The sequence below is a fragment of the Leptomonas pyrrhocoris genome (genome assembly GCF_001293395.1).
Source record: "Leptomonas pyrrhocoris isolate H10 chromosome Unknown, whole genome shotgun sequence".
Taxonomy (NCBI): domain Eukaryota; phylum Euglenozoa; class Kinetoplastea; order Trypanosomatida; family Trypanosomatidae; genus Leptomonas; species Leptomonas pyrrhocoris.
In genome coordinates, this window is record NW_015438374.1 from 192,979 (window position 1) to 216,000 (window position 23,022).

Sequence of the window (23,022 nt, forward strand, 5' to 3'; positions counted from 1 at the left end):
ATAGCTGTTGTATGTGTGATGACTTGGTGTAGGATTGCCATTTTATGGTTGTTTCTGTTACCATTTCCTTTTCCTTTCTTGTCTTTTTCTTTGTCATAGTGGAATTCCTTGAAAGCGAAAGCAGTGGTCTGCTTCTTTTCCACAAGTATTTTGAATAGCGCACTCATTTGGAGCAGCTGCGCTGGCGGTTGAGCTAACCAACAACCAGGTAACTTCAGTCATTTGTTTACACATTTTAGCGGTCTTCAAGATCAAAATGCCGCCCAAGGAGCAGTCAAAGGCCTCTCTCAAAGCGCAGAGGGCAAAGGCCAAAAAGGAAAAGCAGTTGCTCGACGCCCGAATCAAAGAGTGCCAAGAAAAGTGCGCGGAAGCCAAAGGTTTTTTGGAGCCATCCGGTCGCAATGCACAACCAAATTTCACCAAGTCAAAAGCAGCACTGGATGCCGCCGTTGAGGCGTACGACGCCAGTCCTTATCCATTCTTTCTTCTGGGGCAGTGGCATCGAATGCAAGGGATGCCCACGGAAGCGATCGAGAGCTACTCTCACGCGCTTGACTTAGACCCGACGAACGTGCAGGCACTCGAATGGAGAGCGCAGTGCTATCACACCTTGCACGACTTCCCTCATGCCATCGAGGACAACACAAGCATCATTACTTTAGAGCCCGAAAACGATCATGCGTACAATATGCGTGGCTTGTGCGTGCTCGAAAGCTGTGTTCCGGGGCTCCGCCTGCGGTCTGCCGACTTTGCCTCTTGCGTGGATGACTTTAATACAGCTGTTCGCCTCAACGAAGCAAATTACTACGCAATGGCAAACCTAGGTAAAGCTTGTGAGGTTCAGGGAGACAGCGACAGGGCGATCGAGTGCTATGGGCGCGCACTCCGGGTCAACGAGGCCTACGCGTACGCCAGGTTTCGTCGCGGCTGCACCGCCTTGCGCGTGGCTGAGTCCATCGTGCGAAACCGTCAGCAGGAGGAAGACGACGAGTTCGACAATGCCGCACCGGACGCAGCCGAAATTAGCGTAGGATCGTTGCAGCAAAGTATGATCGCTGACGCGACAATCAATGGACTTGAACGTAGCATAAAAGTCTCTGTGCCTCAAAATGGGTTCGCTTTGTTAGCGGACGCCAAGGCGGAGGTCCGACAGCAGTTGGAAGAGGAACATTCAGCAAAGATGTCGGCGCACCTACTGCATGTTGCGGAGAGCGACTTTGCTGCCTTGATGGATCCCAACCCCGAAGCGAACAAAGCTGCGGGGGATGCGATGGTGGCGCTCAACAGTGGAATCTGTGCACTTTTGAAGAGAAACTTCAAGAAGGCAGATGAGTGTTTTAAACTGACTCAGGAGATCCTCCAAAATCGACCTGCTTTGGTTGAAGACGGAGAAGCAGAACCCATTGAAAATGCAGATATGATCAAGCAGGTGCTGGCAATCCGGAAAAGAGAACTCAAGCTCGAAAAAGACCGAATGCGATCTGCTGTCGCTTGAGAAAACGGAATCTGCCTTTCACCTCTCTGAATACCCTTTGATGTACAGATGTAAGATCAAGTAACAATCTTTGCAGGCTTGCAAGGCACCTTCTTCCCCCTTTTTTAATGTGCGACGTACAGTCGAAACAGACCGAGAACGTGAGCTCTTTTTTTATTTTATGCTGAAAGGTCTGTGCGCATTGCACGTGCACTTACTCAAAAAAGTAAAAGAAAACATATGTGAACCCCGAGTCACGACAATGCCTTCTCCGACAAACAGCAACACGTGAAAAACGAATAAAACAACGGCAAGATTTTGTGTCTCTCTCTCGCTGTATACTATTTTTTTAAATATGCTGAACCCCTTTTGCTTTTAACACATGTATATCAACTGCGTTGCGTGAGATACTGCAGGCAACATATGCCTTTTCCATCTTACTTCTTCACCTCTAATGCTTCTCTTTTTGTTTCTGACGAACGTACGCTCAATTATCGCCTTCATTTTTTAATGCGCGTTGACGGAACGAAACGCACTCACGACATCAGTAGCGAATAGCTGCGCACACCACACTCGCGGAAATCCTTTTTCTTTCTTTTTCTCCAACCATTAGTAGTGTCTCGCCATGCTTCGTGCAACGTTGACGAGGCGTAATGGGTTTAACGTCAAGGAGCTGTACCCCTACGGCGTGCCCAAACGCACTTTCCCCTACCGCGAACATCAGAAGCAGATTAGTTTGGCCCCCACTGCTGGTGGGTTCTACCTCACCAAATACGCTTTAGGGTGGCCTTTCCAGATTCCCTTCGAATGGCTCTTTTACCGCTCATCCGTTGCCTTCTTTGTGTTCTGCGTCACCTACGATATTCTCTTCGGCCTGCCGCACCCTTTCATGAAGGAGGTCCCGCCGGGTACCCCTCATCATTTCTTCTTCGGCAACTCCGGTGGATCTCCTCATCACCTCTGGCAGTATCAAGATGGGTGGACGGTGCCAAACATGTCTGGCGGACGGCGGTGGTGCGACTAATACGTGTGCACCCTTTCACGTATCTGCACCGTAGTCGACCTCATGGAATAGACGAGGGAGAGACGAGAACCATCACATTCCGACCCAAGACTTTGTCTCAAACTCTCTTGTTTTATTTATTATTGAGACTGTAGAACTGCTTAGTACAGCCTGTAGTGATTGCAGCTTAGTTTTCAAGGAAATGCACGTAGAGTGCTTTCGCTTTTGTTTCAACAAACGAGCGCTAACGGTGCGTTATGTGTGTATCGCCAAACAAACCAAAACCACCAAGAGAAACATCAGGTGTACTCGTTGGCACCTCTGCAAAGGAAAACCCAGAGAAAGCAGGACGTTACCAGTCTGAAAAAGGTGTTTTCTTTTAATCTCAAGCTGGAGATACACAATACTGCCTCGCAGATCAACAATGAGACGTGGCCGCAGGCTGTGGTGCTGGATTACTATCTTTTTCCTGCGTGTTATGCTCGTGGCGACTGCGCTGACTGTGAGCGCAAATGGAGCTAATGAGAGCCGTATACATAGCTACCTTTCAACGTTTGCATTGCATATGTTTTCTTAAATTAGAAAAAGAAATTATAGCTGTGCTCTTTACCTTCACGCCTTCCAGACCGTATCGGTGCAACGACGTGTTTTCGAATTGGCTACTACTTCCTCTCCCGCTTTCTTGGCAACTGTTCTCTTTTTTTTTTCCGATACTTTTTTTTTTGAAACTTCGGTCCAACTGCTTTTTTTTTCGCGTCTGCTGTGACATCAAACGTATAGAAGCACAGACGTTTTCTTTACAAAGTATTTGATTCAGTAGTGATAAGTTTCGTGGCGCGTTCACTGGTTTCTTTCTTCTGTTCAGATTAGGATAGAGACAAACGTAAAAGTGGAGGAACAGCCTGTCAACAAAACTGTTGATCTCGTCAACGTTCCTCTGCCTCGTTCTGTGTGCATGGACGTCAGTCACTTTGTACCTCTTTCATCTTTCATAAAGTCATTGGACATATTCTTCACGAAAGATATATTCTTTCTTTTCGCTATTTCTGCGCCTCCTGTAGTAAATCTGGCCGCAAGTGTATTTGAAGTGATTTTCAAGACTTTTTTGGCCATCTGCGACGAGGCATTCTCGCAAAGGGACAACGACCTTCTTAGCAGCCTTCGCACTCGTGTCTCGTTCTTGAGAGAGAACAGCAATCCGGCCTAGAAAGGCAACGAACTCGATAAACACCAACAGGAATACCAACCTGCTGCTTGCCCTCGAAAGTGCATGCGTAATAATGTTTTTGTCCCTCACCGAGCATCCAGCTGACCCACCTCCACCAAAAGCACAACCAGAAGCTCTGAAAATTGACCCCGAGGTGTATGCGGTGCTGCAAGAATGTCGGTATCGAACGCTCACTGTGGGAAACATTACGCGTCGTAAGTTGGATGAAGAGATAAGCGCCCTCGAGGCTTTGCAAGAAGCGGAAAACACGCAGCAGCGGTGTAAAAGCGGCGACGACGGCAACCGCGACGCTTCAAACGGGCGAGTAGAGGAGCACAGCGACGCCCAGCGGAGTGAAGTGGCCGACAAGACGGATTCAGATGAGGAGCTCTCGTTATTCATTCCAACGGTGGGCTCAGACTCAGATGGTGCTACTTCCCTGACCGAAGAGGATCTAATGCGAGCGCCGAGCAATTTTGCGTGCTTCCCGAGACCTGTCATAAGCAACAAGAGCTGGAGTCGCACCGGCACGCGTACCTTAGCTTCCAACGGAAACAGGGGGAAGGTGCGGAAGGGAGAAAACCTCTTTCCATGCCCGTTTGGGCATTGGGAGTGTGGAACGTTTCTTGGCAAACGCGTCTTCGTCGAGGCAAGCAACACCTTTCTCGGACGTGGCTCGCAGTCGGTTGTGCTGGGTGGAAGCATCATCGTCACGGAGACGGTGAGCGGCGAGGAGAGACGCCTGGCTAGCGTCCCCGTGGCGATCAAGGAGGTCGTGTACGACGCCCGCCAGAAGACCGTTCGCAACATGATCGAGTTTGCGTTGCGGTTTCGGCTCGAGGTAGACCACCCTGGAATTGTGCACATCTTCTGCGTCGGGCTCTACTACCCCCCGTTCTCCAGCCTTTCCGAACTGGAAAACGTACCCATCTATTCGCACGTGTCGCTCGCCTGTAGCACGACGGGGAGCATCGCCGACGTGCTGAAGCGCACCGGACCGTTCCCCATGCAAGAGATTCAACGGTGCATGGCGGAGGTGCTGGAAACGCTTCAGTTCATGCACGAGGAACACCACAAGGTACACAACGACGTCAAGTCACACAACACTCTCATCTTCGACTACACGTCCGTCTTCTCAAATTACAAGTATCAGCTGGCGGACTTTACAGGACTTACATCAGCGCGAGCGGCGGCGGAGGTGAGGCGGGATGTGCGAAACGGGCTAGGCGAAAAACTCACCCATGCCATCGTGGGCGGGACGGCGGCGTTTATGTCACCCGAAAGCTGCTTGGGTCTCGGCATGCTGACGAGCAACGACATCTGGTCTCTTGGCATTACGGCGTACCACATGGCGACGAACACGCTGCCGTGGCAAGCGTTGGAGCGCCAATTCCCCAGTATGATTATCAACGGCTTCCGCTGCAAGTTCTCCCTGGACACCATATTCGGGGAGCTCACCGACGAAGGCGCAGCAGCGTCCGCGACCTCCCCAGCCGGTGCGCGCGGACAGTCGCCTCACGTAGCGGACGGGAGCGTGGAGAAGCATAGCGGATGCGAGAGGCCGGGTGGGAACCACTGCATGTCCAATAGCAACAGCGGCAGCGTTGGAAGCACCGTGCTCCGCGACAAATACGCTGACTTTGGTCCCATTCTCGAGGAATTCGATCATTCCACCCTTCCAAAGGACTTTCAAGACTTTGTCCGGCAATGCTTGATTGAGAATCCGATGGAACGACCCACGGCTCGACAGCTGCGTGAGCATGCGTTTGTGAAAGACATACAAATTGGAAGCGGTCGCGAGAGTGCCACGACGCCTCTGCCAAACTAACTCACCGAGAGAAAAGGGAGAGGATGACATCGCGTGGCGTACACGACAGCAGCGTTCGAGAACGAGATCACAGCGGCTAGGGAAGTAGCATTATGACCGGCCGTGTTTCTCTTCTCGACCGGTGACGCTTCTGCGCCCGCCAACACACATACTTAACTTTAAGGTTAATCATAGTAGGCAGTTCCTTTTTTGTTTTGTGCGTTACCCGCAGCCAGAGTGGGGAAGCCGTAGAGGCCCAGTAATTGTATCTCTTTGATAGTTGGAGGAAGCTAATCGCAGCCTGCGCAGACGGCTCTAAGATTTTCATTTCCTCTTTTATCAACGTGGCTTTCCGAAAGGCTGGGTTTTCATCGCACATAACTTTGCGGGAAGTGGCAGGCGGAGGTGCCCGTTTCAATAGTCTTTCTTTTATTCTGAGACGGTTCTCAACATCCGTCTTTCGTCTCGGTCCTTTAAAAAGAGGAAGTGTCTCCGGGGCGCTTATGGTTTTGATATTGTAAGGAATATGTTTCCTGCTTCCTTTTTGCTAGGACGTGGCGAAGCCAAAACTTGTGCAAGCACCATGCTACCACACACACACACACACACAAGAAGAAATAATGACCAATGCCTTTTCCAGCGTCACACCTATGCAAAGCTGTGGTTCTGTTTTTCCCCTTTTTCTCTTTTCAGTAGTTCCAGCGCTTTGTTGCAGAAGACAACGGCAGGCCAAATGCACAACGCTTCTATTATTCTTTTTTATTGCTGTGATTAATACTATCGCGTTGACTTACGCATATCGTTCGTTGATGTAAAAGATATTGCTCACTAATAGAAAAAGAGAAATATATCTATATGTCGATAAGAGGTAATACAGCAATTTAAGTGTGCGCGCCCCGCATGCCCCATCGGAAAACGCCGGTGCAAATGCACGCGAATGGTTGAGTGTGTGCAAGGGCAAAACAGAGTTGTTTTTCATCCTAAAATCTGGTCGGCGTTGCCCTCATTGAGCGTCTTTGGAGGAAACTGGCTGTGCTTGTCTAACCTTTTTCCCTTTGCAGTACTGCAGCTGAAATTCAAGCCGCGTGTTTTTTTTCTGTTGTGTTACAACGACGATCCTTTTACCTTCCAAAACGAAATTCTTCTTTTTTTGTTACCTGGCTTTCGTTCTCTCTTCATTTATCTAGCTTATTGAAGCATGTACGTTTTTTTCTTTGTGTTTCCCTTTTTTATTTATTTGGAGGAGTTTAACGTTTTGTTTTGTTCTCAATCACCTTTACGCACTTTGTGGACTTTGAATAGCCCCGGTAAATCCATCCTATTGCAGAATCGAAGCAAATCTACCACTCAAATAAGAAAAACCGGTGATGGCAAGACGATTCTCTTGCTGGGGCGGGCGCTTCGTTGGCGTAACGCTCCCACAAACGTGCGCTTTTCAGCCAATTTTTTTCGTATTGTGTGTTTGTCTCTGTGTGGGTAATGGCGTTTTCCACGGTGCTTATGAGGATTACGACCATTTTTGTTCTCATGTACTGCTGTCTGTACAATCGGATTCAAAACTGTGCACTGGAATATCGTTTTTGCTTCTCTGTTTTGTTGTCTGTCAAGGGCGTTTAAAGATCTCTAAACTGCACACACAGAAACGCCAAGTACAACAGTTTCACTGTTTCATACTTTATGTTTTCGGTCATTTTCCTTGAAGGATTTCACATAGGGTTTTCACTTTGTTTTCTTTCTTTGCTCCCTTTTCGTTTTCCCTTTCCCTAGTCTTCTTCAACTGGATTCTTTACCTTTTTCATACCTCTTTTTGTTACTTCTACATTCTCCGTCGTTAGTAGTAATGGGTATTTCGCGGTGTTCTGCACTCACGCACTTTTTCTTTAATTTCTTTCTCTACCAATTCTTCGTTATTGCTTGGATTTCATCGAACATATAGATGAGTGTGTGTTTGCCGTCATCCGCTTTTAGCTTTTCTCTCCTTAACCGGACAGTATTGGAGACCGTCTGATCGCATTCAGAAAAAATAACACGTGGGCGACCCTTAGCTTTTGTTTTTCTTCCTCGAAGACAGTAGCAAGAGTGCCAAACACGTCCAGTGAGTAACTTTCCTAACTCCCCGATCAGTTATATTATTCACACGCAGCTTTTGTTTCCATAAGCGTCGTAATATCTATATATTTCCCAAAAAGCATTATTTTGCTATATTTTTGTCTCCTAATGATCTCTCCTATTTCTCTTCCTTTTACATATCTTCTTGACTTCGAGAAGTGTCGTTTAGCATCACTATTTGTTGGTCTGACTCAGAAAAAAGAGAGGTATATACATGTATGTGAGCGGTTAGACTTAGCGGTAAAACAAATTATTGATATCGTGAAAAGCTTTATACTATTCGATAAAACGAACCACTGCTAGCCACCCACATCAATTTTCTTCTGTGAAAGCTCACATTTATTATTCACATACTTTTCTGTCTCCTTTTGAGACATCTTGTCACTTACACAACGTTTTTGAAAGCGTAAAGATATTTGTGGGTGAATGAGTGTGGTGTGTGTGTGCGCGAGTGGAACTCTCTTCCTTTTTCCTCTTCTCTTCGCGCAGGTTCAGCTGTTGCTCTCTTTCCCGCCGTTTTCTCTGTAAACCACAGAACCTTTTTCGCGTTACCAAATTCTTCTTTTTCCTTCTTCTTGCTGCGCATGGTGAACGTATCAATAACGACATTTTCTTTCTTTTCTTTTTTTTTTCTGGATGGGAAGAAATCCCGTTCGCTGGTCTGTTTTCAGAAATTAGCGTTTGGACACGAGTGCATCGAGTTGCGGAGGTGATGTGCGCGTCTCGCGACAACAAAAGTGGGTACGTAGTGCACCCGGAGTTGGAGGCGCTCTCTTCCCTACACAGCGAGGCAAGGTGTTCACCCTTTGAACGCTGGAATGTACGTTTTGTATGTGGCGAATGAAAAAAGCGTGTCATTTGCAGCGTTAACAAGATCCTTGACTAGCATAGCTGTGGGACGTTGTACTCTCCGAAAGTGCGTACGCGACGGCGCTGGAGGAAACAAAGACACTCGTCGTCGTTGTTGAAGGGCTACCGCCTGCCCCATTTGCTCCCTCCCATTTTTTTCTTCTCTGCGTCCTCAGGTGCGTCGTCGGCTTCTGTAATACGTGGCGTTCTGCCTTCAGAACTGCAACGGCGAAAAACAGCAACAACAACTGCCCTTCTCGGCGCACTGAATGCGGAGATCTCGAGCTGGGCGCCTCCGCTGAAACAACAAGTCATTTTATCTTCTCATATGGCGTCATGCTTTTGAAGCGTGAGAAAAGAAACCTTTTTCCCTTTCTTCTACCGTTTTCATCTGCGTCTCCTCTTTCCCACCTCCACAAACAACCACAACCTGCTCTTTTCTATTGTCGGCGTCTTTACACAAGTGTGGGAAATTGAGGCCTATTGTTTCCCTGTTGTGCTACGAAGGCAGCATAAGAATTCTATTTTCGCTTTTGAATTCGGTTTGTTTCGTTGGAAGCGAACTTGAGCTTCTCTTCAAGTAAATACGGCAATACGTGGAAAAGAAAACCGACGATACAATTTTCCAACAGCTGTGCCTACGTATTGAACCTGACGACCATTTTTGTGTGCTTTCGTTTTGTTTTTGAACTACTGACTTTCTTTCGAATTTCCTCTCTCGTATTTTCGAAGCCTGCGCCAGGAATGATGTCATGTTGGAATGGTAGGATGTTGAAATGTACCTTAGTACCCCATTTTCCTCTTTTCTATCCTTGCGACAGTCTTCGACTTTCGCCTCTCACTTCTTTTTCGAGTCCCGCCCACCCGAGCCCGCACCGCCCCGCTTTGGAGGCGGACTTTGAAAAGGAGTCTGCCACTTCGTATGTATATATCCCGCGTGAAAAAGATGTAAAATGAAAAATATGGTAAATTCGCTTTCTGGAAAGATATGCCCTCAACCGAGGAGGAAGACACGATGGTGTCGGGCAAACACCGTTAATGTATGCATACCCCAAAACGGGCCATCAACAATAGTTTTCCCTTTTCCTTTCCTCCCCTTCTCCATCTCTACACGTGAAAACATGAAGCATTATTCTCATTGTTTTCTAAATATTAAAGGTTCTTAATGGCCGACAATGCATCACCTTCAATAGTTCGACAGTATTTCGAGCACCCTCCGCGTAGTCATCTCTACCGCGGCTCACCTACTGGGGCTTCTCTGATCCTCTCCGGGTCCCCCACGGATGCAATTCCTGGCCGAAGGAAGACAGGCGAGTGCGACGGTATCGACGCTGGTGAAGGTGACGCGGCGGGTTCCTCAACGCGGAGGCCCAGCCAGGATGGTACGAGCGGCCTCCGGGAGGCCGGCGAGGGTGCCGGAGAAGAAAGTGGAGACGCTGATCCGCGGAGGGCGCTCTCCACGTTGCTGCTTACTGGTCTCATGTACACCGTCACCATTAGCGGTGCGTACGGTATCGAGGAGTCGGTGATGGGGGGCGGCGTGATGCTGACGATCATCTCCGTCGTGGTGATCCCTGTCGTTGTAGGCGGGCCAACGGCGCTCGTGGTGGCCGAGCTCGCGTCTGCGGTGCCTTCGAATGCTGGTTTTTTGATGTGGATCAAGCTGTCGTTCCACCGGACTGTGTACTTCGCCATGGCCATACTCTCTCTCTTCTACATTGCGACGGACAACGCCCTCTACCCCACAATGTTCTCCGAGTACACGTGCACCGCGGTGGAGTGCAGCACGGCCGGAGCGATCTCTCTGCGGCTGGGCATGCTCACGTTGACTTTCCTTCTTAACATGTTTGGCGTCGAGACGGTCGGTGTGGCCAGCGTCGTGCTCACTGTTCTGACGGTAGTGCCGTTTGTGCTCATGTTTTTGAAGCAGCAGCTCGACAGCCACTTTTACGTGAACTGGCCAGCAGTGACGTATGTGCCGACGGATTCGATGAACTGGCCGATGTTTCTGGCCACTGCATCGTGGTGTCTCTCGGGGTTGGAGCAGGCGGGCAGTGTGGTGGAGGATATCAAGGACCCACAGCGTACAATCATCGGCTCCCTCATTCCGTTGATGGGGCTCGCCTTCATCACGTACATCCCCCCGATCATCACCGGGGCGAGCGTGTCGCACGGCGCGATTGACCTTTCGCAGTGGACGACGGGGTATTGGGCTGAGGTGTCGTACCAGGTCGGCGGCACCCCCCTCAAGGTGATCACCGTCGCGGGGAGCGTCCTCTCCGCGTTTGGGCTAACGCTCTCCGCACTCTGCACCTCCACGCGCATCTTGTCCGGCATGGCGCTCACGGAGGCCTTCCCTGGCAGGGTGAGTGAATGGCTGTCGTTCCGCAGCGCACGCTATGGTACCTATCCGTGGACGCTCATCCTCAACACGGCGCTCACCGCGGTGTTTTCGTCGGTGCTGACCTTCGGTGCGTTGGTGAAGATAGATCAATGCCTCTACGGCATTCGTGTTATCGTGATCTTAATCTCCTTTTATCGTATCCGGCACTTGTACCCACACCTACAGCGGCCATTCCGTATTCCACTCGATGGGTGGAAGCTGCACGCGATGATGGGCGTCGCCACCGCGTCGTATGTCGTGCTGACTGTCGTTTCCGCCTGGGAGGTGGAGGTTGCCATTTTGTGTACCGTTGTGGTCGCGGTGGCTTTCGTGGCGGCTTTTCTGTACTGCCACTTTTACCGTCAACACGACTTTCTGGGCCGCGTGGTGACCGAGTTTGCGGTGGATTCGTGTGAGGACGACGCTGCCCCGTCCACGCATACGCAGCCGGCTGGGGAACCAGCGAGGCATAACGTGCCAGAAGGACAGAAGTCGGCGAAGGCGGAAGCGAGAGAACAAGCGGATTAGTTATGTGTGCATTTATTTACTCATGCAGGAGCTACCTTAAAAAAACACATTAACTACCTTCTGCAGCAGATGCCATAGCGTTTAAAATTTTGAACAGGATGCGTTTCAGCATCAATAAAATGTTTATCACGTGCCGACTAACGGCGCTCTTTTTCTCTTTCTGTCGAGGTTTGCCGCCATGTGGCAAGCGTTGGAGGGACGACGTAGTACGCCTTTTGACCTACTTTCCTCCGTCACGATAGGGCCGCTCTAGGTGGTTGCGTGTTGCTTGTTTGAAATATACTAAAATCTGCTTCGTCATTTTGTTTATATGCTAGCGAAGCTGTCTTCACAAGCACCACCTATAGATATTCAAGTGCTCCTCAATTATTTGAATATATATCTCGCTTTTCTTCTTGGATATTATCCATCAAATACCCACGCCGACGACTACATCTTTGGTGTCGTCGCCAATCGATCTTTTTTTTTTGTTAAAGAAAATTACGCCACTCTACTGCATCGTTCTACCTTTTTTCTGCTTTCCTTCTTTTCAGTTTGCGGATCCCACAACAACAACAGCGATGGAATCAGTGGGAGAAACCGGCGTCTCCGGTGACTTTCCACGAGGGGAGAATAAGCCAGCCAATGAACAGCTCTCTTACTATCTGTGCTTTAGACCTTGCGAGTTGCATCAACAGAGTTCCCCCCCCCCCGCTAGGCTAAGGGCACGACAACGTCTCTCCGGTCTCGTCTGGCGCCTGCGATGTAGCTTTATTCAGCCGCACGTGGGACAGCCAGCTTCTTCCTCCTCCCTCTCTCCCCTCTTTTCGGCTGCAATTTTTTTCTTCACTCCGTCTGTCCTGCACCCAAACCGTCTTGTCTTGTGGTTGTACATCTGCGTGTGCGTCTGCTTTGGATCACGCGTGACGGCGCACACAAAAACGACTCTCAACAACAACAAAAAGACGAGACGTAAGACACGTGGCAATTGCTCCTGTTTTCTTCTGTTGCAATCCGTTGTTCGGGTATCCCTGCACATCCAATGGCCTCTGCGGATCTCTGCGAAGGCGTCAATGCGGCCCTTTCCAGCAGCAGACGTTTCCGCAAAGAAGCTCTTTGCTATCAGTGTGCGCTTCGTATGTCCATGCTCTTCAACTACCCCCCACCTCGCACGTTGGGCCAGGTGCAGCCGACCTCGACAGAGGCAAGAACGGCATCGCTGTGTCCCATCTTGGATGACGAGCACCACCCTCTCTTCACCATCGTCCACGAGACCACAGAGAGCGCGCAGCGGTATTTCGCAGGGGCGCTGTCGCCTGCCACTGCAACAGGAGCACACGGCGATGCATTCCACGCAGCCATGGGTGATGGCGACGCACAGGGAGACCGTGTCACGAAGGGATCCACCGCCTATGGCATGCTGGCCGGCGACGCCGCTCCAAAACACGCCGTCTCGTGGCTTTGCATCGCCTGCATGGGACTCTACCAATTCATCGACCTCATTCACGCTCCACTGGCGGCGGCCGAGGTGCGTGCGAGTCCGTACTTCGACTCCGCCGCGATCACCATCAATGTCAACGTGAATCGGAGTTTCACCTTTACCTGGCTGGCCGTGGCGACGCGTTACTTTGACGTCAAAGGCACGGGCGTCGACTGCCCATCCGCAACGTCGATCGTGAAGGAGGAGCTGAGCAACTTCAAGGACTTCTACATGAGCGACCTGCGGGCGCGCATTTTGCCGTATCTTCTGCACCGCCATAGCGATGTTGTCGCCTCCGCGACGGCTCCCTCCTCCATCCTGCGCAGCACCACGCTGCCTGGCATTTCCGTGTACGCGAATGCGGTCAACAAAGCTCTCGCAGTCAAATCCGCGGCGACACAAACGGCAGAGGCGTGCGGCGACGGGCAGGGGGTGAAAAGGGCGCGCGTCGAAGGCAGCGACGGCACCACCGAGGGGAGATCCGTTGCGCATGCGACGGCGGCGGACTGCGCCACGAGCAACGCGGCTGCCGTGCGCCCTCCTCCTCTTCGCGCCATGCAGGCTTTCCGCTACAGCGGCAGCAGCGAGAGTCTTGTCGGCGAGGTTTTTTGCCGGCACCACGCCACGGAGGGCCTCATCACGGAGGGGTACCTTCCCGCTGCCTACTGCGGCAATCGCTCGACCGAAGTGCTGCCCTACAGCGTCATCTACGACTACGCCATTCCCTACCTGGTAAGGGAAGGTTGGCTCCCTTCGCCCTCCACGGCGGGCGGTGCGAACCCTGATGGCCGCACTGGCGCTTCACCGGAGGAGCGTCGTGCCGCCGCCACCGTTTCCTGCCAGCTGCAACACACGAACATCTTTCTCATGGGCAACTACCGCAAGATGATGCGGAACATGTCGCAGTCACCGTGGTTCCTCGACGGGCAACGGATTGGCTCCTACTCGCTGCAAGAGGTGGTGGCAAATCCACTTCTGCCCTTCTTCTTTCCCGATCTGCCAGCGGCGCCGTCGGAGGCGCAGCGGGAGAGCGGCCACGGCAGTGCCGCTGCGGCGTTGGTAGACACGAAGGACGTGGGAGAGCCTGCCACCGCAGCACCCAAGGTAGAGCGCGGTGCACATGCCGCACGATGGCAGTCGGTAGCTCCATCCGTGGCGTCGTCCACCTTAGTCTTTGGCTACAACCGCTACAAGTTTCACAGCGCTGGTCGCGAGGACGTGGACGTGCGCATGCTCGGTGATGGCCGCCCGTTTGTCTTGGAGCTCATCTCTCCCATCCGTGAGCACTTCACGGACGACGATCTACGCCGGCTCGAGACGGCCATCAACGACAGCTATATCGGTAGTGTCGAGGTGAGCCACCTGCGCCGCACAGACGCGGAGGTCACGGTCCGTCTGGCGCGGCACTCGGAGAGCAAGGTGAAGCGCTACCGGTGTGTGGTTTGGTCCAGTCGTGCCATTGAAGATTTTGCGACGGACGCGCAGGTGCAGGCGATCCATGAGATGAAGGACTTGACAATTGCACAGAAGACACCGCTGCGTGTGTTGCATCGCCGCTCCTTGCACCCCCGCCCACGGCTGATTCACTCCATGAAACTGACCCCTCTCAACCCACACTGGTTCTTGCTCGACCTCGAGACGCAGGCGGGGACGTATGTGAAAGAGTTTGTGCACGGAGACATGGGCCGCACCACGCCGCACCTTGGCATGCTGCTCCATGCGCGGACCGACATAATCCAACTGGATGTTGTGGGCATGGTGATGCACGACCTGGATGTCGGGTGAGGGCGATGGCGCGCTGTGAGCCTTTTTGTTTTGCAATTGTTTATTTCTTCTCTTCGATCGGTGCTGGGCCGGTGAAGCCGTGAAGGAAACTGAGCAAGAATGTGTTAACTGCCGCTGTAGTTAGCTTTGCAGGTGAGAAGGAAGCTGTTCTCCAGGTGTGCAACACCTCTCGACGCAAGAGGCAACCGTTGGGCTGCCTTAAATTGTTTTGCACGTATAACATGGCGGAGGCAAAAAGAGGATAAGGCCCTTCACCATTCCTAATGCGCAATAAAAAGAAGAGAAAAGTACACCCGCTTGCTTGTTTCGCGATATTCAGAGGTTGAAGGTGTGTATGTGTGTGTGCTCATCATTTCGAGCGAGACACCTCCATTAGAGGAACCAAAACGAATTGTTTCCTCTAAGTATTCGCGCCCTGCACGATCCCGCTCTGCCTCTGCTGAAGAATCGGCTGTGACATCACAAAAGAGGCTGAAGGCTGCATAGAATATACCTGCTGCGTATTCCTCTCTCTTTATCGGCCCCAGGAATGCCATATGTACAACTGCAAAATAGAAACAGTTCTTTTTTTTCTTTGAAACCACAGGACTCTCTTCCATACCCTTCTCTCTCAGGGCCCACCGCACCTCTTGACGTAAAGGGACGGGAAATCAAAAGGAGGCAATCGTAAATGAAACAGGTCTCTTTTTTCACGCCAACATGAACGTCGAGCTCTTACGAAGGCGTGGCGGGGAGCGTGGAGAATCGAAAGGTGACCCGCCCGCGTCGTCGCCCCCTCCCTCTCTTCTGCGCATGAACCTCGGCCGACTGCGGCGCGCAATGATGCACCCGCGCACGAGTGCAGAGAGGATACGTTTGCTGTTTCTTTTTCTCATTGTATTCACCCTTTTACTTTTCATTGTGCTCGCGCTTTTCTACCTGCGCCCGTCTTTCATGTTTGAGGAAAGCGAGTCAGCGGAGGCGTGGCTGCGACGTCACATTGTGTGCCCCACGGACATCCTCATCGGCATACCTCCTCCACGTCGCAAAACGGGTAGCGGGAAAGGAGGAAGCGCGGACACCGTAGAAAACCGTACAACCGCTTTCGCCTACGATGTGAGCCGTCAAAACGGAATCCCTGGCAGCCCGGCCACGCTGGCGGGTCTTGAAGGATTCTGTGCGGCGCGCGTGTCGGCGGTGCCGCGCTGGGCGTCGGGCAGCTGGCGCACGTGGCGGGACGCGGTGCCCTCGGGGGCCACAGGACCCCAACGGAGCGCCATTTTTAACCTTACCATCCAACAGAACTTTCTCGGCAATGCGACCTACACGGCGGTGGGGAGCCCTTTTTGTCTTGCAGGTGGGGCGTTCTACGTGCCGCAGGAGCGCATCAACGCCGGCGGGATGGAGGTGTTCACGGCAGAGCAGCTGACGGTGCTTCCACTGACCGACGCGGTGCTCCACAACGCAGCGATGGCAAGCGCGTCGGCCGGGCTGCACGTGGTGCCGGCCATGGGACTGCTGCTTTCCGGTTTCTGGATCGCCACTCACTTTTTCCATCTCATCACCGACGCTCTGGAGACGCTGTACGGTGCGTTCCACACCATGGAGGACGGTGTGCTCTTGCACATCCCCACGCAGACGGTGATGGTACGCAGTGACGCCACCAACTGGGCGGACCGCCGCGGCGACCGTGCGAGAAAGATCGAGTTCAGCGCCGCCTTGGCCAACAGCTTCGCTTCTCCGCTGCTGAAGGGCGGATCGCCGTACAACACTTCGTTTTCGTTCCGTCCAGACTCGCCGTACTGCGTGGGGCGTGATGGGGAGCGGAAAAACTCCGCTACTCTTGCGGCTGGCAACGCCGCCACCGCGGCAGGTTCTGCGGCTTCTGCGGTGTGCTTCTGCGATGGATTGCTGGTCACCACGCACAACCACCCTTACATGAACGCCAGCATCTACTACGGTATCCAGGACTGGGCAGCGCAAGGATTCGGCGCCCCGCCGTATGTGAAGTCACGTAGCGTGCGCGATATGGACCGCTTGCGACTAGCGCAGTCCCCCTCGTGGGCCGCGCAGTTTTGGCCAGAAGACGCCACCACCACCTCCTTCAGACCCAACGCGACGGCCGCCGTCAGCCTCTATCGACCACGGGTTGTGTTCATTCATCGAACCACACGTCTCATCGCCAACGCGGCGCGCTACGCGGAGCAGATGCGCGCAGCCGGGTTTCGCGTAGCGGAGGTGCACATGGAACAGCTCTCCGCCGCCCAGCAGTACCACCTCGGCCGGTACGCGGATGTGGTGGTGGGGATGCACGGTCTCGGCATTGGGCACGCGCTGTGGATGGAGCGGGAGCCGTACGGGTGCCGCACCGTGATTGAGTTCCGCCCCTGGGTCATCCAGTACATGCCGCTGCAGCCGCTGCGTGTGCTGGGGGAAACCATGCAGTTTCACTTTGTTGCGATTGTACCGACGGACGTCCGCTTTGGTCCTTCTGTCAAAGAGCCTGAGAAGGAGCGTGAGCTTTTGATGTCTGTGAAGCGGATTACCAACGCGTTCAGCTTTCCCAGTTTCACAGACCAGACAGCCTTCTACGATGATGACGAGGTGGGCCGCGTGATTTCGGCGGTGCACCAGCACTTGAGTCAATGCCTGCCAAAATGAGACCATGAACATTTATCCTGTGCGTACGCGTGATTGCCGAGATAGGGAAGGAATAAGGAAATCTTTAATGTGGTGTAAGGGAGACGTAGTGGTTTTGAGACAATCTCCCATTATGTTATCCACTATCCTGTACATGTCAGTGCGGTGTTCAAGAGACAAGAGACCTCGCCCTGCGTGGAGCAATGCCCACAAATATTATACAACGATTTAATGCGGACAAGGAGCCACTTAGTAAGTATGCTTCTCTCCCATTTTTTTCTTCACAACACAACGCTTTGTGCTGCTTTATACGTCGATCACAGCAAAAAAAAAAACCCGAAACAGAAGGCGTGCTGAGCATTCTATGTTTTCAGTTCTACTCACGCGATGCTCTCTGCTTGCACTAGGGCTGCTGCTAGCCTCTTCTCGATTTCTTCTTTGAACTCATCGTTTTTTCGTTCCGTTCTCGTGTCTTTTCAGTCCCTTTCCTTCCCCTTCCTCTCTCTCGACACACCGTCTACGGTCGTTCCGCCAGTTACGTCTGTTGTATTGTCATCTATTTTTTTTTTCTCAAATCTTTTATCGCATTCGTTTCTTCCAGTTTTTGTTTCTCCTTTTGCAAGCGTTCTTTTTTTCACTTCTCTATTCATCTCTTTTTTCTTTCTGAGGAGTTGCAGCGCTTCCGTCGTGCTGACTTCCTCCGCTTTCCGCCGTCAACCCGCGACTTCTGCAGCCGAGGGAGAAGGGGGAGAGAGAGAAGAAAGAGGGAGCAAGCTGAAGAGGAAAAGAACCCCTCCTTTTTTTTTTGCACCTCACATACACTGCAGGAATCCTCTCTCCTCGTGAGCATTCTTTTAACCATTTTCTTTACTTACTTACTTTTCAACTGCCAGCAGCAGCGGGGTCCCATGTCGAAGCTGCCGCAATTGGCCATGATCGGCACCAGCCTGATGGTGGGCCTGACCATGGTGATGGGTATCAACGCCATCAACAGTGCCCCCAGTTTTATGCTGAACTACTACGAGTACCTGGCCGGCAGGGAGGGCGCGAAGCCACGCTCGCCTGTGTTCTGGAAGCAGATTTTGAACTTCTACACCGTCGTCACGATCGTTGCGCAGGCGGTGCACGAGCCAACCAACCTCACCTCCTTCATGTGCCGCTTCTCCCTTCTCTTCCGCCTGGAGGTGAGTTGCGCCCTGATGATTATCGAGCTGCTAGTAATCTTGCTGATGCCCCACACGCACGTCTCGGAGTACAGCGCGATCGCGGCGCTGATGATCGTCGCCTACCTGGGCGGAGCGGCTCGTGCGTACTTTGAGAACACGGGCTACGCCATGTTCGGCCCTTGCCCGCCCGTCATGCTGTCCGGCATGCTTGTCGGCTCCGCCCTCGCCGGCGCGCTGCTCTCCGTCGTGCAGATCGTTCTCCTGGCCAGCATGCCGTCCACCTACAACGCGGGACTCACCCAGTCCCTCATCTACTTCTGCACCGCCATCGGCATCATCTGCATCTCGGGCCTGTTGCTGACCTTGCTGCTCTTCAACCCATTTGCGCGGCGCTACATTGCGGAGTTCCGCTCGCATCGCAGTCCGTGGGCGAACATTTACCGCCACCGCAAGACGGTGAAGACGCTGTCGGGCAAGTCCTCGGCCCAGCCGGGCGCGAGCAAGAGTTACTCCGAGGCTGCCGGAGGTGCCGTGGACGCCGGGGCGCAGCGCTACCTCGACAACTCCTCTTCCTCCTCCGATGCGGAAGACGAGCGGGAGCTCCACGAGGCGGTGCTGGAGAACGGTGACCACCGCTGCGAGGATGTCCTCTTCGACGACCGCGAGTACGCCAACCGCGAAGAGCGTGAGGCCGCTGCGGCAAAGGAGGCGAGGAGAGCGGCGGACGGCAAGCTGACGTGCGCTGACTTGAATGAGCATCGCTCACTCTCCGTGGAGAAGGCTGCGGCCCACGACGAGGGCGAGGTGGACGAAGGTCTGACGACGGCGGAGCTGCTACAGGAGGTGAAGCTATGGCCGGTGATCAAGAAGATCTGGCCCATGATGCTCACCTGCTTCCTGACCTTCGGCATCACTTACCTCATCTACCCCGGCATCATGCTCGCCGTCGACAGTTCGAACGACTGGTACACTACGCTGATCATGACGGTGTACAACTTCGCAGACCTTTTCGGCCGTATCGCCTCCATGTGGAAGCGTCTGTGGCCGCCGCGCAACTCCATTCTCATCGTGGCCATCTCGCGCATTATCTTCGTCCTGCTCATCGTCTTGTGCGCGTTGCACAAAATCCCTTCGAAGGTGCCGCCGTACATCTTCGCTGCGTTGATGGGAGTGTCGAACGGTTTCATTGGCACTCTTTCCATTGTGTACAGCCCGGAGACACCGAGCTTAACGACGGACGGCGAGCGTGCCATGGCGGGTCAGGTGACCGGCGCATGTCTGTTGATCGGCTGTGCGGTCGGCTCTCTAGTCCAACTGGCGTTGGTGCTGCCCTTCAACTAAGATGGATGATCTTATTTTTCTCGGTGCCTGGACAGCAACCGACCAACTTTTTTGATTTCTGACATTTAAAGTGCTTTATTGTTATTATTACTGTTCCATGGAATCAACAGCAGTGGCGAAAAAGGGAAAGAAGCGATTACATAGGTAAAGCCGCAGCGAGCGAGCGAGCGAGAGAGAGGTGTGTGCGAGTGGGGGTAACAACGCTAGTAATATATACAGCAGCGGGCACTGGTGTGCTTGTTGCTATACGTACCATCTCCAGTTCCTTATTTTGTCTCTCTCTGTTTTTTCTTTCTGTGCTCTTGCTAAAGGAGCGTGCAAGACTCTTTTTTTTTTTGGTTTCTTTGGGACAAGTGTTTGATTTCCAAGGGAACGGCACCCAACGTGACATCGACGCCGCGCTCTCGTCATATCCAGCCAAGGAGCCTTTTTGTTTTTCTTTCTTGCTCTTTCATTAAACATCACCTGGAGCGAAAAAGAAGGGGGAAAAAATATATATAATAAGAGGCAGAACAACGCGCATTCTCAGCGGTGTTTCAACAGGAGCTTATTATCCTTCTTTCTAACTTATTATTATTATTATTAATATTATTCCGATTAACGTGAAAGAAGATAGTAGAAAAGAAAACAATGCGGAAGAAGAAAAAATAATGGATGATGCGCAGCACACCTGCAACGCCATTAAACTCAACAGGCAGGGCATCCAAAGAAGACTAGTCTGTTGTGCTTGACAGCAGGGGGTGTTACGCTTCGCAATAACAAAGGCAACAACAACAGTTAAAAAAAAATGTATGATAAGTAAGGGTAAAGCAAAGGTCTCTCCTTTGTAGAAAGAGAACTTCACTTTATTTCTGTCTGTGTGGAAAGGTCTTTGGATAAAAATATCTAAATTGTATTCGCCGCTCTTTTTTTTTTGATAGCTTACAAAGAGAATGGAACGATGAAAAGAGGAAGAATGATACGAGGAGGATGAGGAACAATGGCTCCGACGTTTGCTGATGACGCGATTTCTACCACTACTGCTCTCCCTCGCCTTATCTTTGGGGCTTGCAAGATCAACGTTCTCGCAACTTTTGAGTTTTTTCTTTTCCACCCACCCACCCCCGCGGTTGCCCACCACGACAGGGATCCTTGGGTTTGACCAATTCAATTACCCTTGTTTGCCACTTCGTGCGTAGTGCTACCGAGTAGAAAGAAAAACCCACATCATTTAAGTTTTTCTTTTTAGCTTTCTTTAGGCAGCAGTTTAATCGCAAGTTGATTTTAAGTTTGTTCAGGAGAGTTTTTCGTCAAGGATGGCCTTGATTCCGCGCGGACAGTGGGGGGTGATGGAGCAACACCTCGCCAATAGCCCCTTGCTGCAAGAAGGACCCGTCGCGGTCCGGATCTTTCGCCAGACGGCGGACGGGACAGGTCCCAATGCTATGCCAGGTCGGCATGTGCAGCGGTCGGTTGATGCTTTTCGATGGCACGACCAACACGACCGTGATGTGGAGCAGCTGCGAACTGCCCTTCACGCAGGTGGAGTTTGTGGCCCCGGAGGTTCAGCAGCGCATGGGCGAGCTGTACCAGATCATGAGAAATCAGGGGGGACGATTGCAATCCCTCGAGCAGCAGCAGGGTATGAACGCGAACGCTATCACGTCCGCACTTTCATCCCTGCAGGTGAACACCACCTCAGCCTTGGAAAGGCATGCGTCGGCTGCGGCTTCGGCTGTTTCAGCGTCGCTGGCGTTCAGCGCAGGAAGGGACGCCGATATCGTCACGCAGTTACAGGCTGTGACGTCGCGGCTGGAGTTTGAGCGAAAGTTGGCTCTGCGTGAGCGTGAGAGAGTTGCTCAGGTTGAGCTCCGACTGAGTCGGATGGTGCAGTCGGCGGGCAGGGACTCCCCTGAACTCCTCAGCCTGCGCAGTGAGGTGGCTCGTCTGGCGGAGACGGTGCGGACCTTGCAGGACGAGTTATCCCGTGCTCGGGACGCCGCGGCGGCCGATAGATTGGCGCGCGACGTGGAAGTGGCGCGTCTGAAGGAACAGAGCGTGCACGCGGAGAAGCGCTTCGAGGAGCGCCTGAACGACGTCAAGGAGGCACAGAAACAGTATCCAGATCAGATGGATCGAATTGAGCGCCTCCTCACCACCACCGCGACGGCGGGATCCGACGATGAAGGAGACGGCGCTACGACGCTTCAGTGGAGCAGGGATGTCACCGCGCGCCTGGTCAAGGTGCAGGAGGCTGTGACACAGACAGACCAGAACCTTTCGACCTTAAAAGATCAATATACGAAGTTTGCCTTTCATTTTGGCACAAAGACGTCGATTATCGAACAAGACATGAAGCTGCTCGAAAAACGGGTTCTGAACGACTTTGATGAGATGCGGCAGTTGCTGGCCAAGACTCAACCTGGGAAGACCCATTTGTCGCGTCCTGCAGCTGCTGAGGACGGACTCCACTCGGTGCGGATCACCCCGCCCTCTCCGAAGCACACGACGGCCGACGCGACGGAGAACAGTGATGAAGAAGATGTCTTTGACGTGACGGGCGTGCGTACGTGGCGCAGCGCGCTTGAGGGCCTCACGTGGACTGAGGTAGACATTGCCCTCCGTAAGCTGTTCTTCGATGGGCAGCTTAACGCCCCAACCGCCGAGGCGCAAGGGTGTTACTCCTCTCTTCTGGACTGGGTTCAGAGTGCCCAGCAGGTGCCCAGCCTGTTTGAGTATCAGGCCGGGCAGGGTAATGATCACGTTTCGCGGCTGACGGTGGCGTTGAAGTCGAACGCATTCCCGGAGCTGACGTACGCGAAACTGGCGACGGCCCGGCGGGACAGAGACACCGGCATAGATGCCCTGATGGGTCTCATCAAGACCATTGCGCCCGCGAAGAAGAGCGGCGTGAAAAAGGGGAGGTGCTGCTTTAATTGCGGATCTTCGCAGCATTTGGCAGCCCAGTGCCCGGCTAGGGGACCGCGTTCCTTTTCAGGTTCGCGGAAGGTTGCACGAGCGTACAGCGCAAAACGTTCTACACCGGCCGACACGTCAAAAAACCAGTCCAGGGGGACCAGGTGAACCTTTCTGTTTCGTCCGCCTCCGGTACCCCGCATACCGCTCTATACGACGAACGTATGTCACGGCACCGGCAGCTCAAAAGCCGAGCAGCATGCGGCGGTGGGGAGTCCCCCTCAACCCTCTTCGAGAACGCTGCAGGCGGGAGTACCCGAGCAGTTGCTGCAGAAATCCATTCCCGTGCAGAAGGCCGAGCCGACACCAACCCCACGACCTGCGGGGATCGGCGACC

General features: G+C 52.8%; 8 protein-coding genes across 13 annotated transcripts; all 8 read left to right on the plus strand.

Annotated features, from left to right (window-relative positions):
* Window positions 1-97: 97 nt before the first annotated feature.
* ABB37_07335 (tetratricopeptide repeat (TPR) protein) lies at window positions 98-1,495 on the plus strand (the record flags this gene model as incomplete). Its single annotated transcript, XM_015805929.1, has 1 exon — window positions 98-1,495. Exon 1 carries the CDS (start codon window positions 257-259, stop codon window positions 1,493-1,495), a length of 1,239 nt encoding a protein of 412 aa, XP_015655406.1. The 5' UTR covers window positions 98-256.
* Window positions 1,496-1,996: 501 nt separating this feature from the next.
* On the plus strand, window positions 1,997-2,498 carry ABB37_07336 (putative mitochondrial hypothetical protein; the record flags this gene model as incomplete). 2 transcript variants are annotated; one of them, XM_015805930.1, is made up of 1 exon in its annotated part: window positions 1,997-2,498. In XM_015805930.1, the coding sequence occupies exon 1, from the start codon at window positions 2,100-2,102 to the stop codon at window positions 2,496-2,498; it is 399 nt and encodes a 132-aa protein (XP_015655407.1). In that variant the 5' UTR covers window positions 1,997-2,099. The 2 variants fall into 2 exon arrangements, with proteins under 2 accessions (XP_015655407.1, XP_015655408.1); XM_015805931.1 differs by having other exon boundaries at window positions 2,021-2,498.
* A 757-nt stretch (window positions 2,499-3,255) lies between these two features.
* Window positions 3,256-5,512, plus strand: ABB37_07337 (putative protein kinase; the record flags this gene model as incomplete). Its single annotated transcript, XM_015805932.1, has 1 exon — window positions 3,256-5,512. The coding sequence occupies exon 1, from the start codon at window positions 3,758-3,760 to the stop codon at window positions 5,510-5,512; it is 1,755 nt and encodes a 584-aa protein (XP_015655409.1). The 5' UTR covers window positions 3,256-3,757.
* Window positions 5,513-8,911: 3,399 nt separating this feature from the next.
* On the plus strand, window positions 8,912-11,360 carry ABB37_07338 (putative amino acid permease/transporter; the record flags this gene model as incomplete). 2 transcript variants are annotated; one of them, XM_015805933.1, is made up of 1 exon in its annotated part: window positions 8,912-11,360. In XM_015805933.1, exon 1 carries the CDS (start codon window positions 9,615-9,617, stop codon window positions 11,358-11,360), a length of 1,746 nt encoding a protein of 581 aa, XP_015655410.1. In that variant the 5' UTR covers window positions 8,912-9,614. The 2 variants fall into 2 exon arrangements, with proteins under 2 accessions (XP_015655410.1, XP_015655411.1); XM_015805934.1 differs by having other exon boundaries at window positions 9,575-11,360.
* A 942-nt stretch (window positions 11,361-12,302) lies between these two features.
* ABB37_07339 (hypothetical protein) lies at window positions 12,303-14,604 on the plus strand (the record flags this gene model as incomplete). 2 transcript variants are annotated; one of them, XM_015805935.1, is made up of 1 exon in its annotated part: window positions 12,303-14,604. In XM_015805935.1, the coding sequence occupies exon 1, from the start codon at window positions 12,382-12,384 to the stop codon at window positions 14,602-14,604; it is 2,223 nt and encodes a 740-aa protein (XP_015655412.1). In that variant the 5' UTR covers window positions 12,303-12,381. The 2 variants fall into 2 exon arrangements, with proteins under 2 accessions (XP_015655412.1, XP_015655413.1); XM_015805936.1 differs by having other exon boundaries at window positions 12,315-14,604.
* Window positions 14,605-15,216: 612 nt separating this feature from the next.
* On the plus strand, window positions 15,217-17,244 carry ABB37_07340 (hypothetical protein; the record flags this gene model as incomplete). The annotated part of the gene is made up of 1 exon (XM_015805937.1): window positions 15,217-17,244. The coding sequence occupies exon 1, from the start codon at window positions 15,538-15,540 to the stop codon at window positions 17,242-17,244; it is 1,707 nt and encodes a 568-aa protein (XP_015655414.1). The 5' UTR covers window positions 15,217-15,537.
* A 457-nt stretch (window positions 17,245-17,701) lies between these two features.
* On the plus strand, window positions 17,702-19,730 carry ABB37_07341 (nucleobase transporter (NT4); the record flags this gene model as incomplete). Of its 2 annotated transcripts, none has more annotated exons than XM_015805938.1 (1): window positions 17,702-19,730. In XM_015805938.1, exon 1 carries the CDS (start codon window positions 18,132-18,134, stop codon window positions 19,728-19,730), a length of 1,599 nt encoding a protein of 532 aa, XP_015655415.1. In that variant the 5' UTR covers window positions 17,702-18,131. The 2 variants fall into 2 exon arrangements, with proteins under 2 accessions (XP_015655415.1, XP_015655416.1); XM_015805939.1 differs by having other exon boundaries at window positions 17,757-19,730.
* Window positions 19,731-20,782: 1,052 nt separating this feature from the next.
* ABB37_07342 (hypothetical protein) lies at window positions 20,783-22,793 on the plus strand (the record flags this gene model as incomplete). 2 transcript variants are annotated; one of them, XM_015805940.1, is made up of 1 exon in its annotated part: window positions 20,783-22,793. In XM_015805940.1, exon 1 carries the CDS (start codon window positions 21,150-21,152, stop codon window positions 22,791-22,793), a length of 1,644 nt encoding a protein of 547 aa, XP_015655417.1. In that variant the 5' UTR covers window positions 20,783-21,149. The 2 variants fall into 2 exon arrangements, with proteins under 2 accessions (XP_015655417.1, XP_015655418.1); XM_015805941.1 differs by having other exon boundaries at window positions 20,807-22,793.
* Window positions 22,794-23,022: the final 229 nt, after the last annotated feature.